The sequence below is a fragment of the Schistocerca piceifrons genome, chromosome 2 (assembly GCF_021461385.2).
Source record: "Schistocerca piceifrons isolate TAMUIC-IGC-003096 chromosome 2, iqSchPice1.1, whole genome shotgun sequence".
NCBI lineage: Eukaryota > Metazoa > Arthropoda > Insecta > Orthoptera > Acrididae > Schistocerca > Schistocerca piceifrons.
Window position 1 is genome coordinate 710,873,453 of NC_060139.1, and position 16,683 is coordinate 710,890,135.

Below are 16,683 nucleotides of genomic sequence, written 5' to 3' on the forward strand. Positions count from 1 at the left end.
GGTTGTCCAGAGAATTTGGACACTCCGAGGATGTAAACATATTCGCAGCCCCACACTGTAGCTATAGACTCTTCAATCACGTTAATGTGACCACTTGTCAAAAGCCTGAATAACCACCTTTTGCAGCGAGTACCGCTGCGAGAAGTGCAGGAAGAGTAAGTGAGGTTCTGGAGGGAGCGGACAGCGACGTAAAGGCACAGTCCAGTGCGATGGCCAGCTGCGCTAGGTTTCTCTGTTGAGCATCCACGGCGCAAATAACCTGATCGAAGTGGTGTAACAGGTTCTCGATTGGGTTTAAATCCGGGGAGTATGGTGACTAGGGAAGTGCGATAAAATCATCATTGTGCTCTTGGAACAACGCGCGTACACTGAAAGTTGTGTAACACGTTACATTGTCTTGCTGATAGGTACCATCGTGCCGAGGAGAAACAAACAACATGTAGGGTTGGACATTGACCACATGTATAGATGCTACCTATGTTGATCCATTGTGCCTTCGAGACCACCAAGGGAACGCTACGAAAACATTTCCCAGACCATAATCCTCCGACGATTGTTGCGAGTTATTTGCTTCGAGATGTTTCACGCCGTAAGCGCCAACTGCCACCTGTTTGATGGACTATAAAACATGATTGATCTACGAAAGCAACCTGTGCCTACTAAGTGGACGTCCAGTTACGGTATTGGCGTGCGAATTCCAGCCTTCGTGAGCGACGAGCTGCAGTCAGCATGGGTTCATGAACCAGGAGCCTGCTGCGGAAGCCCGTACGCAGCAGCGTTAGCTGAACGGCCATTGAGAAGACATGTTGGTAGACCCTTGGTTCATCTGCGCGGTCAGCTGCTCAAGAGTGGCACATCTATTCGCCCGTATACATCTCCGCAGCCGTCGTTCACCGCTGACATCTATGGCGCGTTGTCCACCACAGCTGCCTCGGCGCCTGCTTCGGATAGCACCATTTTGCTATCCACGGTATACGTTAATCACGGCGGAACACGAACAGTTACAAACTTAGCCGTTTAGAAAATGCTTCCACCCTTGGACCGAAAGCCAATGATGTTGCCCCTTTGGAGATCAGAAAATTTTCTCCATTTATGTACCTTCCACTGCAAGTGGTGCTACATGCCGTATTTGAGTGGTTATTGCACGTTGACTTCAAACACACGAAGTGGTAACATCAATGTGACTCAATTTAGTAATAAAATTAAATTCTTCTCTTTTCAGGATGCACTTTTGGGAGTTACTACGTTATTAATACGGGGTGTTCAAGAAGTCTCTCCGGAGTTCCTATGATTGTTAGCCGCGCATGCCGTATGCCACAGTGAATATACCGAAATGAAACTCAGTGAAATACAAGTTATTAATTTATTGAATATTCATTTTTACTTACAGATTTTCACATTAAATGTTTGAAGTGTTCCCCCTGTTGTCGAATACACAATTTAATTCAAACACAAGATGTAACATTTCTTCTGCAACAGTAGCAGTGAAAGGGATATTGCAGTTTTCAATTCATCGATGGATTTCGGACGGTTTTTTAGACAGTTACTTTCGCTGCACCCCAGAAGAAAAAGTCAAGTGATGTTAGGTCAGGCGATCGTGGAGGCCAGAGTCCCTCTGAAATTATGCGATCACCAAAAACATCAGCAAACAGTGACATTGAAACGCGAGCTGTATGCGCGGTTGCACCATATTGTTGAAAATAACCATTCAGTATTTCACTTAACACAAATACTCCCATGAATGGGTACAGAATATCACTGCAGTATCGTTGTGCGTTTATTGTTTCGTTGAAAAAGATGGGACCCACAATCCGACGTCTAGAAATTGCAATCCAGACCCCTATTTTGACAGAATGAAGTGGTTCCTCATGAATACACAATGGATTTGCAATAATCCACATACGAGAATTTTGCCAGTTTATATACCCGGATAAATGAAACCACGCTTCTTCAGTGGAAAACGTTTCATTAAGAATATCCCTCCCATTTTGTTGAACGAAATTTTTGAACCATTGACAATAACGCAGTATCTTTCCATGATCAGTATTTTTCAGTTCTTGCACGACTGTCACTTTGTCTGGGATAAGTTCTAATATCCTTACAACTGTGTGGGCCGTTCCGACTGTAACATCGATTTCCTGGGCGAGTTTTCTTACTGACTTGTTCGGACTCTTGGACATTTTATCGGAAATATCGAGTAGTTTATCATCAGAGAAAACTCTAGGACGACCACTTTTCGGTGTATCTGTCACTGAACCCGTACTTCGAAATTCGTTAGTCAAATCTCGCACAGTATCGCGATGTGAGAGTGTTGTCTCCAGCAAAACTGACTTAAATGTGTATTTACCGCCAGCTTTGAACACATGTTCGACTAAAAACACACGTTCTTCAGTGGTTAGCATTTTAACAGTGACAAAAACGAACAAAGGATCTAAACTTAAACGCTCACGTCAACACGTAACGACACACACCAACGATACTATTGACGCTGGCTGAGATAAACGAAACAGTGGTATGTTGGGATAGTCCACTTGAAGGGAAGTAACCAAGGCCGGCGAACAATCATACGGCACGGGCGGCTAACAATCGTACGGCACTGCAGAGAGACTTTTTGAACAACTCGTATATAGCCACTGTATAAACAGGCAAACTTGTTTTTCATCAACCGTGACACCGAAAACGATCGTAGCGGATACCGCCAATGCGAGCTAGTGCAATGGTGACAGACTCGGAGCAAGCCGGTTTGAATACCAATGATGGAGTAACTGTGTATCATGAGTGTTGGGACGGCTGTAATGTTTTAAATTTACGTTCTTTCTTCATCCATGCAAAGCATTGGACATTTCCGATAGATGACAGATTGGAAGCGAACCATCAAAATGGCGTCTATCGAAGACACTATTTGCTAGCAGCTTGCTAGGATGCGGAAAAAGAAGCAGCGGTGAACATCGATAAGTATTTGTATGTTAATGACATAGTTTAGAGTAGTAGTGTTGGGTGATGATGAAGATAGTTAAAACGCAAGGAAAAGCAGTAACTGAGCTCAATGATCGGAATGTCTTATCACAGCCACTGCTCGCGACATCTTGAACGCCGCGGACGCCATTATTCATGCAGGCCGGCACAACACAACTCGACAATTGGTTCTACTGCTTTTGGTAAGCATCGGATGTCTTGAATATTCAGAGGAATATTCAAGATGGGTTCCACGAATGCTCACATTAGAACTCAAGATTCAAAGAGAAAGTGTTTCATCTGAACTGTTGGAGCAGTTTAAGATCAATGGAGAAGCCTTTCTGTCACGCATCGTTACAGGTAACGAAACCTGGGTGCATCACTGGGCTGGAAACAAAAGAGCAGTCTCTGGAGTGACATCACACGCAGTTTCCAAGAAAAAAGCAAATTCAAGTCAGTTTCCTCTGTTGACAATGACGCGATGACAGTGTTTTGGGATAGTGATGGTGATTTTCTAACGGATTTGTTGCCAAAAGGATCACTCATTTATTGAGAGACGTGACTAGACGCTGAAAAAACTCACGAATAGTTTCTGACGTTTATTGTCTGAGAAGAGTTCAAAAGAAATCTTGCTCCTGGCAATCAACGCTCGTACACAAGTCTCAGAAGCCAGGAACACAACGCCAAATTGGATTCGACATCACTGACGTATCCACCCTACAGCCCAGACTTGGCACCATTGCTCTTCCATCTGTTTGTGACAGTTAAGCATTCTCTATGTGAAGCACACTTAGAAGATGATGATGAGCGTAAATGACTCTGTAAAACCTGGGATATGGGCACAGGACACGAACTTTTACGAACAGCAAAAATCAGATCTTAGACAAAGCTGGTGTAAGGCCTTAGAATGTGGTGGAGACCATGTCAGGAAAAAAAAAATATTCCGGGTTATTATTTACTGAACTGACCTCGTATCAGTGTAAGTGGCATTATTCTTTCGAGATGTATTTTTTGGCTTCGGGCTGCTGTACAACCATAAAAATGGAGTTTAGCTGCCGGTATATGGTTCACATAGATGTGAAATTCAGACATGATATGGAACCGAATTTCTCTCTAATATCTGAGAAGGAACTTTAATTAATAATTCGTGCAGCAAGCATTAGACTTCCACAACCACTGTCAGTTAATTTCTTAGGCCCTTCGTTGTGAACATTAAATTTAGCTCTTACGTTATTTTCCAATTCATAACGTCTTCGCTTTAAGTGGTTGGGTACGCGCAACTACTGTGAAATCTACCTGATTAACACCGAATTTTATGGACACCTACAGCCACAGTTTATAAACACTCAATTCTGTGCTTTGATTCATTCAGAACGGAAAGTTGTATATGAGGCTGACTCATTGGGCCTCCCGTTATTTACATTCCGACATGTAGTTTGATGTCTGGAGAGTTTTGCTTGCCTAATATATCACCTACAAAGTTAAATTACGTTAAACTGACAAGATTATATTTTATTCAATAACAAATATATTGTGTTTGTCTTTCCAACGTTTACGTTTTTCAGTTCTCTTCACACCTTTTCTTCGTGGAAGGGGTGGACACAGTTACCAGAAGCATGGCCCGCTATTCCTCGGAGCCGGTGTTTTACTACGAGTTTGCATTCAACGGCGCTCTCAGCCAGTATCCTGGAGGTCCAGGTAGGAGAAGCATGCATTACTGCGGCCCTACACTGAGGTGACAAAAATTATGGGACACCTCCTAATATCGTGTCGGACACTCTTTTGTAGGCATAATGCAGCAGCTCGACGGGGCATGGACTCATCAAGCCGTTGGAAATCCCCTGCAGAAATATTGAGCCATGTTGCCTCTCAAGCCGTCTATTATTGCAGAAGCATTGCCGACGCTGGAGTCTGTGCACGAACAGACCTCTTGTTTATGTCCCATAAATGCTCGATGGAACCCATGTCGGCCGATATGGGTGGCCAGATCGTTCGCTCGAAATGTCCAAACCAATTGAGAACAAACTTCCTGGCAGATTAAAACTGTGTGCCGGACCGAGACTCGAACTCGGGACCTTTGCCTTTCGCGGGCAAGTGCTCTACCAACTGAGCTACCCAAGCACGACTCACACCCCGTCCTCACAGCTTTACTTCTGCCAGTACATCGTCTCCTCTCTTCCAAACTTTACAGAAGCTCTCCTGCGAACCTTGCAAAACTAGCACTCCTGAAAGAAAGGATATTGCGGAGACATGGCTTAGCCACAGCCTGGGGGATGTTTCCAGAATGATATTTTCACTCTGCAGCGGAGTGTGCGCTGATATGAAACTTCCTGGCAGGTTAAAACTGTGTGTCGGACCGAGACTCGAACTCGGGACCTTTGCCTTTCTCGGGCAAGAGCTCTACGAACTGAGCTACCCAAGCACGACTCACGCCCCCTCCTCACAGCTTTACTTCTACCAGCGCACACTCCGCTGCAGAGTGAAAATCTCATTCTGGAAACATCCCCCAGGCTGTGGCTAAGCCATGTCTCCGCAATATCCTTTCTTTCAGGAGTGCTAGTTCTGCAAGGTTCGCAGGAGAGCTTCTGTAAAGTTTGGAAGGTAGGAGACGATGTACTGGTAGAAGTAAAGCTGTGAGGACGGGGTGTGAGTCGTGCTTGGGTAGCTCAGTTGGTAGAGCACTTGCCCGCGAAAGGCAAAGGTCCCGAGTTCGAGTCTCGGTCCGGTTCAAATGGTTCTAATGGCTCTGAGCACTATGGGACTTAACTACTGAGGTCATCAGTCCCCTAGAACTTAGAACTACTTAAACCTAACTAAACTAAGGACATCACACACATCCATGTCCAAGGCAGGATTCGAACTTGCGACCGTAGCGGTCACGCGGTTCCAAACTGACGCGCTTAGCACCGCACGGTCACACCGGCCGGCTCTCGGTCCGGCACACAGTTTTAATTTGCCAGGAAGTTTCATATCAGCGCACACTCCGCTGCAGAGTGAAAATCTCATTCTGGCAGTTGAGAACAATTGTGGTCCGGTAACACGGCGCATTGTCATCCATAAAAATTCCATCGTTCTTTCGGAACATGAAGTCCATTAATGGCTACAAGTGGTCTCCACGTAGCCGAACATAACTATTTCCAGTCAATGATCGGTTCTGTTGGACAAGAGGACCCAGCCCATTCCATGTAAACACAGTCCACAGCACTATGGAGCCACTACCAGCTTGCACTGTGACTTTTTGATAATTTGCGTCCATGGCTTCCTGTGCTCAGCGCCACACTCGAACCCTATGATCAGCTCTTATCAAATCGAGACTCAACCGACCAGGCTACGGTTTGCCAGTCGTCAAGGGTCCATCCAATGTTATCGCGAGTGCATGAGATGAGCTGCAGGTGATGTCGCGTTGTTCTCAGACGTACTCGCCTCGGTCGTCTGCTGCCGTAGCCCATTAACGCCAGGTTTCTCCATACTGTCCCGAGGGATACGTTCATCGTACGTCCTACACTGATTTCTGCAGTTATTTCGCGCAGTGTTGCTTGTCTGTTCGTATGGGCGGCTCTACGCAAACACCGCTACTCCCCATCGTTAAGTGAAGACTGTCGGCCATTGCGTTGTGCGTGGTGAGAGGTAATACCTGAAATTTGGTATTCTTGGCGAACTCTTGGTACTGTGGGTTGAATTCGCTTACGAGTTTAGAAAGCGAATGTCTCACGCGTCTAGCTGCACTACCTTTCCGCGTTCAATGTCTGGTAATTCCCGTCGTGGGATAATCACATAGGAAACCTTTCCACGTGACTCAGCTGAGTGCAAATGACTGCTCCACCATTGTACTGCCCTTTTATACCTTGTGTACACAATACTATCGCCGTCTGTGTATGTGCATATCTCTATCCCATGACTTCCGTCATCATAGCGTATTTTGTGGACTACTGTTTAACTGTGTGATCGCGTTTTAATCATAAAAAGAGCCAAATATCTTGTAAACAAAGAAAAGATGCAGCTAGCAGGAGATAGGCGCCCAGGCATAATAAAGCTGTAGCAACATTTCCAGCGAAATCGAGATGGAGACTATACAATGGCGGCTAATATAACGCGGACCTTCGGCATTTCAACCTATTTCTGAAGCCTGTGTCGCTAGAATTACTGACTTTTTCCTTTGTTTCTCACTTGCACCGCACCTCTGGGCTTGTTCTGAGCTGCCAGCGAGCCTTTGATCACTGTGAAGTCGCGAAGATCTACCGCTATATCCACTCTCACAGATTTCCAACGCCGCCAAACTGCAGACGCCGATGGAACTGTCCTGAATCTAGTAGATAAATCTTCAGCTTCTGTATCTATTGCTGTGACAGAATAATTAAATCATGCAGCAGCTTATTCTACTGATCAGTAAATAGAAGAAAAGCTTACTACACTCCTGGAAATGGAAAAAAGAACACATTGACACCGGTGTGTCAGACCCACCATACTTGCTCCGGACACTGCGAGAGGGCTGTACAAGCAATGATCACACGCACGGCACAGCGGACACACCAGGAACCGCGGTGTTGGCCGTCGAATGGCGCTAGCTGCGCAGCATTTGTGCACCGCCGCCGTCAGTGTCAACCAGTTTGCCGTGGCATACGGAGCTCCATCGCAGTCTTTAACACTGGTAGCATGCCGCGACAGCGTGGACGTGAACCGTATGTGCAGTTGACGGACTTTGAGCGAGGGCGTATAGTGGGCATGCGGGAGGCCGGGTGGACGTACCGCCGAATTGCTCAACACGTGGGGCGTGAGGTCTCCACAGTACATCGATGTTGTCGCCAGTGGTCGGCGGAAGGTGCACGTGCCCGTCGACCTGGGACCGGACCGCAGCGACGCACGGATGCACGCCAAGACCGTAGGATCCTACGCAGTGCCGTAGGGGACTGCACCGCCACTTCCCAGCAAATTAGGGACACTGTTGCTCCTGGGGTATCGGCGAGGACCATTCGCAACCGTCTCCATGAAGTTGGGCTACGGTCCCGCACACCGTTAGGCCGTCTTCCGCTCACGCCCCAACATCGTGCAGTCCGCCTCCAGTGGTGTCGCGACAGGCGTGAATGGAGGGACGAATGGAGACGTGTCGTCTTCAGCGATGAGAGTCACTTCTGCCTTGGTGCCAATGATGGTCGTATGCGTGTTTGGCGCCGTGCAGGTGAGCGCCACAATCAGGACTGCATACGACCAAGGCACACAGGGCCAACACCTGGCATCATGGTGTGGGGAGCGATCTCCTACACTGGCCGTACACCACTGGTGATCGTCGAGGGGACACTGAATAGTGCACGGTACATCCAAACCGTCATCGAACCCATCGTTCTACCATTCCTAGACCGGCATGGGAACTTGCTGTTCCAACAGGACAATGCACGTCCGCATGTATCCCGTGCCACCCAACGTGCTCTAGAAGGTGTAAGTCAACTACCCTGGCCAGCAAGATCTCCGGATCTGTCCCCCATTGAGCATGTTTGGGACTGGATGAAGCGTCGTCTCACGCGGTCTGCACGTCCAGCACGAACGCTGGTCCAACTGAGGCGCCAGGTGGAAATGGCATGGCAAGCCGTTCCACAGGACTACATCCAGCATCTCTACGATCGTCTCCATGGGAGAATAGCAGCCTGCATTGCTGCGAAAGGTGGATATACACTGTACTAGCGCCGTCATTGTGCATGCTCTGTTGCCTGTGTCTATGTTCCTGTGGTTCTGTCAATGTGATCATGTGATGTATCTGACCCCAGGAATGTGTCAATAAAGTTTCCCCTTCCTGGGACAATGAATTCACGGTGTTCTTATTTCAATTTCCAGGAGTGTAGTACAGGTATAAAAGGGTATTAAAGAGGATTTTGATTCTATGCATCTTGAAACTGCGAGAGTCAAAATTTTTCATTCTTGGTTCAATTTCCACGTTTATTGCAGGGAACAGCAGCAATAAAGGACCAAAAATAGGTTATTTCAGAAATAGGTTATTTTGAACGGTTTTAACAGTCAGGTTAAACTGGTGCTAAAACAAACCGATGTAACCGAACTCAGGTTGTTTCAGCGATAACCGCCATCTCTACTTTGAAGTAGAGAATATTGAGTAGATTACACTATTTCACTTTGGGAGGCATCTTAGTTGGTTATTTTCAATGATTATTCACTTACCCTGTTACTTATTTCCTCTTTTCTTGATTGTGCTTAACTTATTATTATTAGCGCTTACCCGACGTAAGCACATTGAAATCAATGTATTGACTGTTCCATGCTTCGTGTTATTTCAGGGGCGTCTCATGGTGATGATACACTGTACCTGTTTCCAGCATCGCAACCCGATCCAAAATCGGATAGTGCTCTTATCAGAGACCAGATGACAGCTATGTTTGCCAATTTCGCTAAATACAAGTAAGTAACGCCTCTCATGCAGCTTTGATACGTCTTAGGCTTCCTAAACTACAAAGAATGCCTCTCCTAAAAGGAAAAAATAGGTGTTTGACTAAAACCTAATAACCATTGCACGAGTTTGTGATTCTAGAAGGAAGTAATTAAAAGTAAAAGACATACTGACCCACTCGTTACTAGCTTAATATCGTTTGATATCTGTAGCTACTTGCAGTTTTGGTTATAGTGCCACTTCGTGCGTCTGGGATCCAAGTCCACTTAGTCAAAAATGGCAAGCACAGCTTACTCGTATTTCAGAGGTACTGCCGGCTGTTAATTATACAGTCTTGGACAGGATACAAGATAGAATTATAGGGAAAAGTTCAAATGTGACATTCTCGTACACGCATGTGCACAACGCACTTTGTGTATGGACTGCTGGGAGCAGCGTCACTGTTACAGTTTAGCTGTCTTGATAATGCAATAAATAACTGTTGCTCGACGAGCATTTTATACACCAGACACAGAAAAAAGTTTCATGCATCTTAAGGCAGGCAATCCAACTCACATCATCGGCCACAGCTGGGGATGCTTAAGTTGGGTTGCTTGTCAGTTGGGTTGCTTGTCTTCAATCGCAAAAATATTCTTCTGGGCTTGTTGTATTTTGCCCACCATGTATTAAACTCAAATAGCGCTAAAATGGTGACATCACAGTTTTGAAATATAAATTCAAGTGAGATGCACCGTTTATTATTTCCGTTCAAACGGTAATAACCAATATCCCTTTCAGATAACAACTCAGTTGTATTGTAATTACTGTCGAGTGCAGCGAGCATAGTAACGGTCATCAATGGATAGCTACAGCATGCAGCATCTAACTGTCTGAGCATTGCTGAAGCTGCAGACCACAGAATTGAAGGCAGTTAGGTCGTAGAGACGGAGCTCAAGTTCCGACTGGACAAGAGCGGGTAACACGGCTGCCGCAGCATCTTGTGAGGAACATTTCTGGCTTTGGCCTGACGTGAACCTTTAGCTGAACGTCCGAACTGGAGATTTAGTGGCATTGTTGAAAGGGCAAACTACCACTGTCACGTGCTGTCTAGAAGTGTGGATGAAATATCATCTCCTACCTCCCCCCCCCCCCCCCCCCCCCAACCGTCCTCATTCGGTCAGACGACCTTAAAATCTGATTCCGCTAGCATTTGGGGGACGACTGCATGTTGCTGTCAACAGTAGGTAATACTGAGATGGAGTTGGTTCAGAACATCATCACCCAAGTCTAGATTTCAAATGTTTATTATTCCGGTCTTTGATCACAATATCAGTTCTTTTGACGATGACCGGTTTGAGTCAGTAGTGACTATCCTCAGATATGACTGAAACCGGTCATCGACAAAAGAATTGATATTGTGATCAAAGACTGGAATAAAAAACATTTGACAGTATTGGATCACTGTTCATATACGCGACTATGTCGCAGCTGGCAAAGACCAGATTTTTTTTGTTAAATTTCGCTAACCAGTTCTCAGAAAGTAAATTCTACACCAGCGATGCACAGACCGCTGCCCATTATCCTCCTGCGGCCAGCCAATTGAACTGATGCCTCTCGCACCTCACCGTTCGTTCTTGTAAATTCTTTTTAACCATCTTTCATTCCATCCTGGAAAGGGGATTCCGGGTCCTTGTAGAACTTAGTTATTTTGACCAATGTCAGTGTAAATGTCTTTGGGGCTGCGGAATCCCAGTTCGGAGTACTAACGTGTCTTATGACACGTTACTTTTGAACTTGCACAACAATTGAGTCACGACGACAAGTGTTCATGGGGCAGCGGGGAATGACACGGCTTGGTCGTCAGTGGTTTGTGTATTCTGTAGTACTTACCTTGCGTCAGTGAGCTTCAGCAGCCTGCATGTGTTGCCGTGAACCAATAAGCATTTATTCAATAATAATAATAATAACAATAGTAATAGTAACAGTAATAATACTGTATAAGAAAGTTTTATAACAGTAAAATAACTGATGCGAACTAATTGTGTGTACACTGTGCATTTTTTGTAGCTTTTACGTAGCCACAGTGAGGGGTTTGTGGCCGGTACAACCCTGTGCATGTAGACGCTTCTGGCTAGTCGTCTCGTATTTACCTCCATAAGTACAGTCTAAGACAAATAAAATTAAAAAAAGATGAACCACGAAGGCATTACGCTAATGAGTGGAAATCATTAGATGTGATGTACTACAGAGAAACAAATGACTACACTTACAGAAAAACTGGCTGTTTTATTCAAGCGGAAGAACCTCACAAACTGAGCAAGCCAATAACGCATTGGTCGACATCTGTCCCGTATGCAAGCAGTTATTCGGCTTGGCTTTGATAAAGTTGTTGGATCTTCTGCTGAGGGATATAGTGCCAAATTCTGTCCATTTAGTGTCTTGTTGTTGTTGTTGTGGTCTTCAGTCCTGAGACTGGTTTGATGCAGCTCTCCATGCTACTCTATCCTGTGCAAGCTTCTTCATCTCCCAGTACCTACTGCAACCTACATCCTTCTGAATCTGCTTAGTGTATTCATCTCTTGGTCTCCCCCTATGATTTTTACCCTCCACGCTGCCCTCCAATACTAAATTGGTGATCCCTTGATGCCTCAGAACATGTCCTACCAACCGATCCCTTCTTCTGGTCAAGTTGTGCCACAAACTTCTCTTCTCCCCAATCCTATTCAATACTTCATCATTAGTTATGTGATCTACCCATCTAATCTTCAGCATTCTTCTGTAGCACCACATTTCAAAAGCTTCTATTCTCTTCTTGTCCAAAGTATTTACCGTCCATGTTTCACTTCCATACATGGCTACACTCCATACAAATACTTTCAGAAATAACATCCTGACACTTAAATCTATACTCGATGTTAACAAATTTCTCTTCTTCAGAAACGCTTTCCTTGCCATTGCCAGTCTACATTTTATATCCTCTCTACTTCGTCCATCATCAGTTATTTTGCTCCCCAAATAGCAAAACTCCTTTACTACTTTAAGTGTCTCATTTCCTAATCTAATACCCTCAGCATCACCCGACTTAACTCGACTACATTCCATTATCCTCGTTTTGCTTTTGTTGATGTTCATCTTATATCCTCCCTTCAAGACACCATCCATTCCGTTCAACTGCTCTTCCAAGTCCTTTGCTGTCTCTGACAGAATTACAATGTCATCGGCGAACCTCAAAGTTTTTATTTCTTCTCCATGGATTTTAATACCTACTCCAAATTTTTCTTTTGTTTCCTTTACTGCTTGCTCAATATAGAGATTGAATAACATCGGGGAGAGGCTACAACCCTGTCTTACTCCCTTCCCAACCACTGCTTCCCTTTCATGTCCCTCAACTCTTATAACTGCCATCTGGTTTCTGCACAAGTTGTAAATAGCCTTTCGCTCCCTGTATTTTACCCCTGCCACCTTTAGAATTTGAAAGAGAGTATTCCAGTCAACCTTGTCAAAAGCTTTCTCTAAGTCTACAAATGCTAGAAACGTAGGTTTGCCTTTCCTTAATCTTTCTTCTAAGATAAGTCGTAAGGTCAGTATTGCCTCACGTGTTCCAGTATTTCTACGGAATCCAAACTGATCTTCCCCGAGGTCAGCTTCTACTCGTTTTTCCATTCGTCTGTAAAGAATTCGTGTTAGTACTTTGCAGTTGTGGCTTATTAAACTGATGGTTCGGTAATTTTCACATCTGTCAACACCTGCTTTCTTTGGGATTGGAATTATTATATTCTTCTTGAAGTCTGAGGGTATTTCGCCTGTTTCGTACATCTTGCTCACCAGATGGTAGAGTTTTGCCAGGACTGGCTCTCCCAAGGCCGTCAGTAGTTCCAATGGAATTTTGTCTACTCCGGGGGCCTTGTTTCGACTCAGGTCCTTCAGTGCTCTGTCAAACTCTTCACGCAGTATCGTATCTCCCATTTCATCTTCATCTACATCCTCTTCCATTTCCATAATATTGTCCTCAAGTGCATCGCCCTTGTATAGACCCTCTATATACTCCTTCCACCTTTCTGCTTTCCCTTCTTTGGTTAGAACTGGGTTTCCATCTGAGCTCTTGATGTTCATACATGTGGTTCTCTTATCTCCAAAGGTCTCTTTAATTTTCCTGTAGGCAGTATCTATCTTACCCCTAGTGAGATAAGCCTCTACATCCTTACATTTGTCCTCTAGCCATCCCTGCTTAGCCATTTTGCACTTCCTGTCGATCTCATTTTTGAGACGTTTGTATTCCTTTTTGCCTGCTTCATTTACTGCATTTTTATATTTTCTCCTTTCATCAATTAAATTCAATATTTCTTCTGTTACCCAAGGATTTCTACTAACCCTCTTCTTTTTACCTACTTGATCGTCTGCTGCCTTCACTACTTCATCCCTCAGAGCTACCCATTCTTCTTCTACTGTATTTCTTTCCCTCATTCCTTTCAATTGTTCCCTTATGCTCTCCCTGAAACTCTGTACAACCTCTGGTTCTTTCAGTTTATCCAGGTCCCATCTCCTTAAATTCCCACCTTTTTGCAGTTTCTTCAGTTTTAATCTACAGGTCATAACCAACAGATTGTGGTCAGAGTCCACATCTGCCCCTGGAAATGTCTTACAATTTGAAACCTGGTTCCTAAATCTCTGTCTTACCATTATATAATCTATCTGATACCTTTTAGTATCTCCAGGGTTCTTCCATGTATACAACCTTCTATCATGATTCTTAAACCAAGTGTTAGCTATGATTAAGTTGTGCTCTGTGCAAAATTCTATCAGGCGGCTTCCTCTTTCATTTCTTCCCCCCAATCCATATTCACCTACTACGTTTCCTTCTCTCCCTTTTCCTACACTCGAATTCCAGTCACCCATGACTATCAAATTTTCGTCTCCCTTCACTATCTGAATAATTTCTTTTATTTCATCATACATTTCTTCAATTTCTTCGTCATCTGCAGAGCTAGTTGGCATATAAACTTGTACTACTGTAGTAGGTGTGGGCTTCGTATCTATCTTGGCCACAATAATGCGTTCACTATGCTGTTTGTAGTAGCTTACCCGCATTCCTATCTTCCTATTCATTATTAAACCTACTCCTGCATTACCCCTATTTGACTTTGTGTTTATAACCCTGTAGTCACCTGACCAGAAGTCTTGTTCCTCCTGCCACCGAACTTCACTAATTCCCACTATATCTAACTTTAACATATCCATTTCCCTTTTTAAATTTTCTAACCTACCTGCCCGATTAAGGGATCTGACATTCCACGCTCCGATCCGTAGAACGCCAGTTTTCTTTCTCCTGATAACGACATCCTCTTGAGTAGTCCCCGCCCGGAGATCCGAATGGGGGACTATTTTACCTCCGGAATATTTTACCCAAGAGGACGCCATCATCATTTAATCATACAGTAAAGCTGCATGCCCTCGGGAAAAATTACGGCCGTAGTTTCCCCTTGCTTTCAGCCGTTCGCAGTACCAGCACAGCAAGGCCGTTTTGGTTATTGTTACAAGGCCAGATCAGTCAATCATCCAGACTGTTGCCCTTGCAACTACTGAAAAGGCTGCTGCCCCTCTTCAGGAACCACACGTTTGTCTGGCCTCTCAACAGATACCCCTCCGTTGTGGTTGTACCTACGGTACGGCTATCTGTATCGCTGAGGCACGCAAGCCTCCCCACCAACGGCAAGGTCCATGGTTATCGTCAAAACTCCGAGATAGTTGGCGTAGACGCTCATAATGCTCCAAATGTTCTCTGTTTGGAGAGCAGTAGGAACTCTCGCCGTGTGCGGGCGGTAAACATCTTGCTGAAGTATGAGCCCAGGAGGGCTTGCCATGAAGGGCAGAAAGACGGGCTGTAGAATATCGTCGACATGAGGGTGCCGCAGATTACAGCCAAAGGAGTCCTGCCATCAAGAGAAATGACACCCCGTCACTCCTGCTTGTTTTCGCCCTGGAATCTCTTTGACTGGAGTCTGCAGCTCGTGGTGTCGCGGTCGCGTTCTAGCTTCCCGAGCACGGGGTCCTGGTTCGATTCACGGCGGGGTCAGGAAGACTCGTCTGAGACGCTCCAAACAGTGGTGAGACACCAACCCGTCTGTCAACCCCCCTTACTGCCCCACAACCAAAGGTGACGGTCTGGGGTGCCACTTCACTTCACATCAGAGCCCCATTGGTTGTCATCGGTGCCATCCTTATCGCATAGTGTACGTCGGCGATGTTTTACGACCAGCTTTGTTGTCTTGCATGGTAAGCCATCCTCGGCTTACAAATCAGCAAGATAATGCTCACCGGCACAAGGTAAGAGTTTCTATTGCTTGTCTTCGTGCTCGTGAAATACTACCCTGGTCACCCAAGTTCGTGCGGTTCTAGGCGCTACAGTCTGGAGCCGAGCGACCGCTATGGTCGCAGGTTCGAATCCTGCCTCGGGCATGGATGTGTGTGATGTCCTTAGGTTAGTTAGGTTTAATTATTTCTAAGTTCTAGGCGACTGATGACCTCAGAAGTTAAGTCGCATAGTGCTCAGAGCCATTTGAACCATTTGACCCATCACCCAAGTTCGCCGAACCCCTTCCCAACTGAGAAAGTTTGGAGAATTATGAGGTCTGCCGACTAGCTCGGGACTTTTGACGATCTAACTCTCCAGGTGGTCAGAATTCGTCACGAATTCCATAACGAGGAGATTCAACAAGTCTATCAATCAACACTAGGCAGAATAACTGCTTGCATAAGGGCCAGAGGAATGCCGCCAATCAAAATGGTTGAAATGTCTCTGAGCACTATGTGACTTAACATCTGAGGTCATCAGTCCGCCAGAACTTAGAACAACGTAAACCTAATTAACCTAAGGACATCACACACATCCATGCCAGAGGCAGGATTCGAACCTTCAACCGTAACAGTCGCGCGGTTCCGGATTGAAGCGCTTAGAACCGCTCGGCCACAACGGCCGGCTGCCGCCAATCAGCTCGGGATTTTGACGATGTAGCGCGCCAGCTGGACGGAATTAGACGCGATATTCTCAGAAGGACATCGGAAACTATCAATCAGTGTCAGACCAGAGGTGGACCAAAGCGTTATTGACTTAGACAATTCATGAAGCTTTTTCTCTTTAATAAAACATCAATTTTTTCTGAAACTGTGGTCTTTTTTTGTCTGTACACGTACATCACATCTACCGATTTCCATCCCGTTCGGACGTTTCCTTCATCGTGAGTCGTTTTTTGTTTTAGTGTGCACATATTTTCTCCATTATCCTTCGATAATAGAAGGACAGAATGTAAAGAGTTTGCAATTTAGGTAGCCTATTGATGTGAACCGTTAATTCTGGGAAA

At 45.2% G+C, this 16,683-nt stretch overlaps 1 protein-coding gene across 1 annotated transcript in view; it reads left to right on the forward strand.

Annotated features, from left to right (window-relative positions):
* LOC124775781 (venom carboxylesterase-6-like) overlaps positions 1 to 16,683 on the forward strand; it is a 49,975-nt gene that overhangs the window by 25,151 nt on the left and 8,141 nt on the right. Inside the window, exons 7-8 of the mRNA XM_047250611.1 lie at positions 4,521 to 4,653; positions 9,237 to 9,357. Of these exons, the coding sequence (XP_047106567.1) occupies positions 4,521 to 4,653; positions 9,237 to 9,357 (254 nt within the window). The remainder of the gene's footprint in view (positions 1 to 4,520; positions 4,654 to 9,236; positions 9,358 to 16,683) is intronic.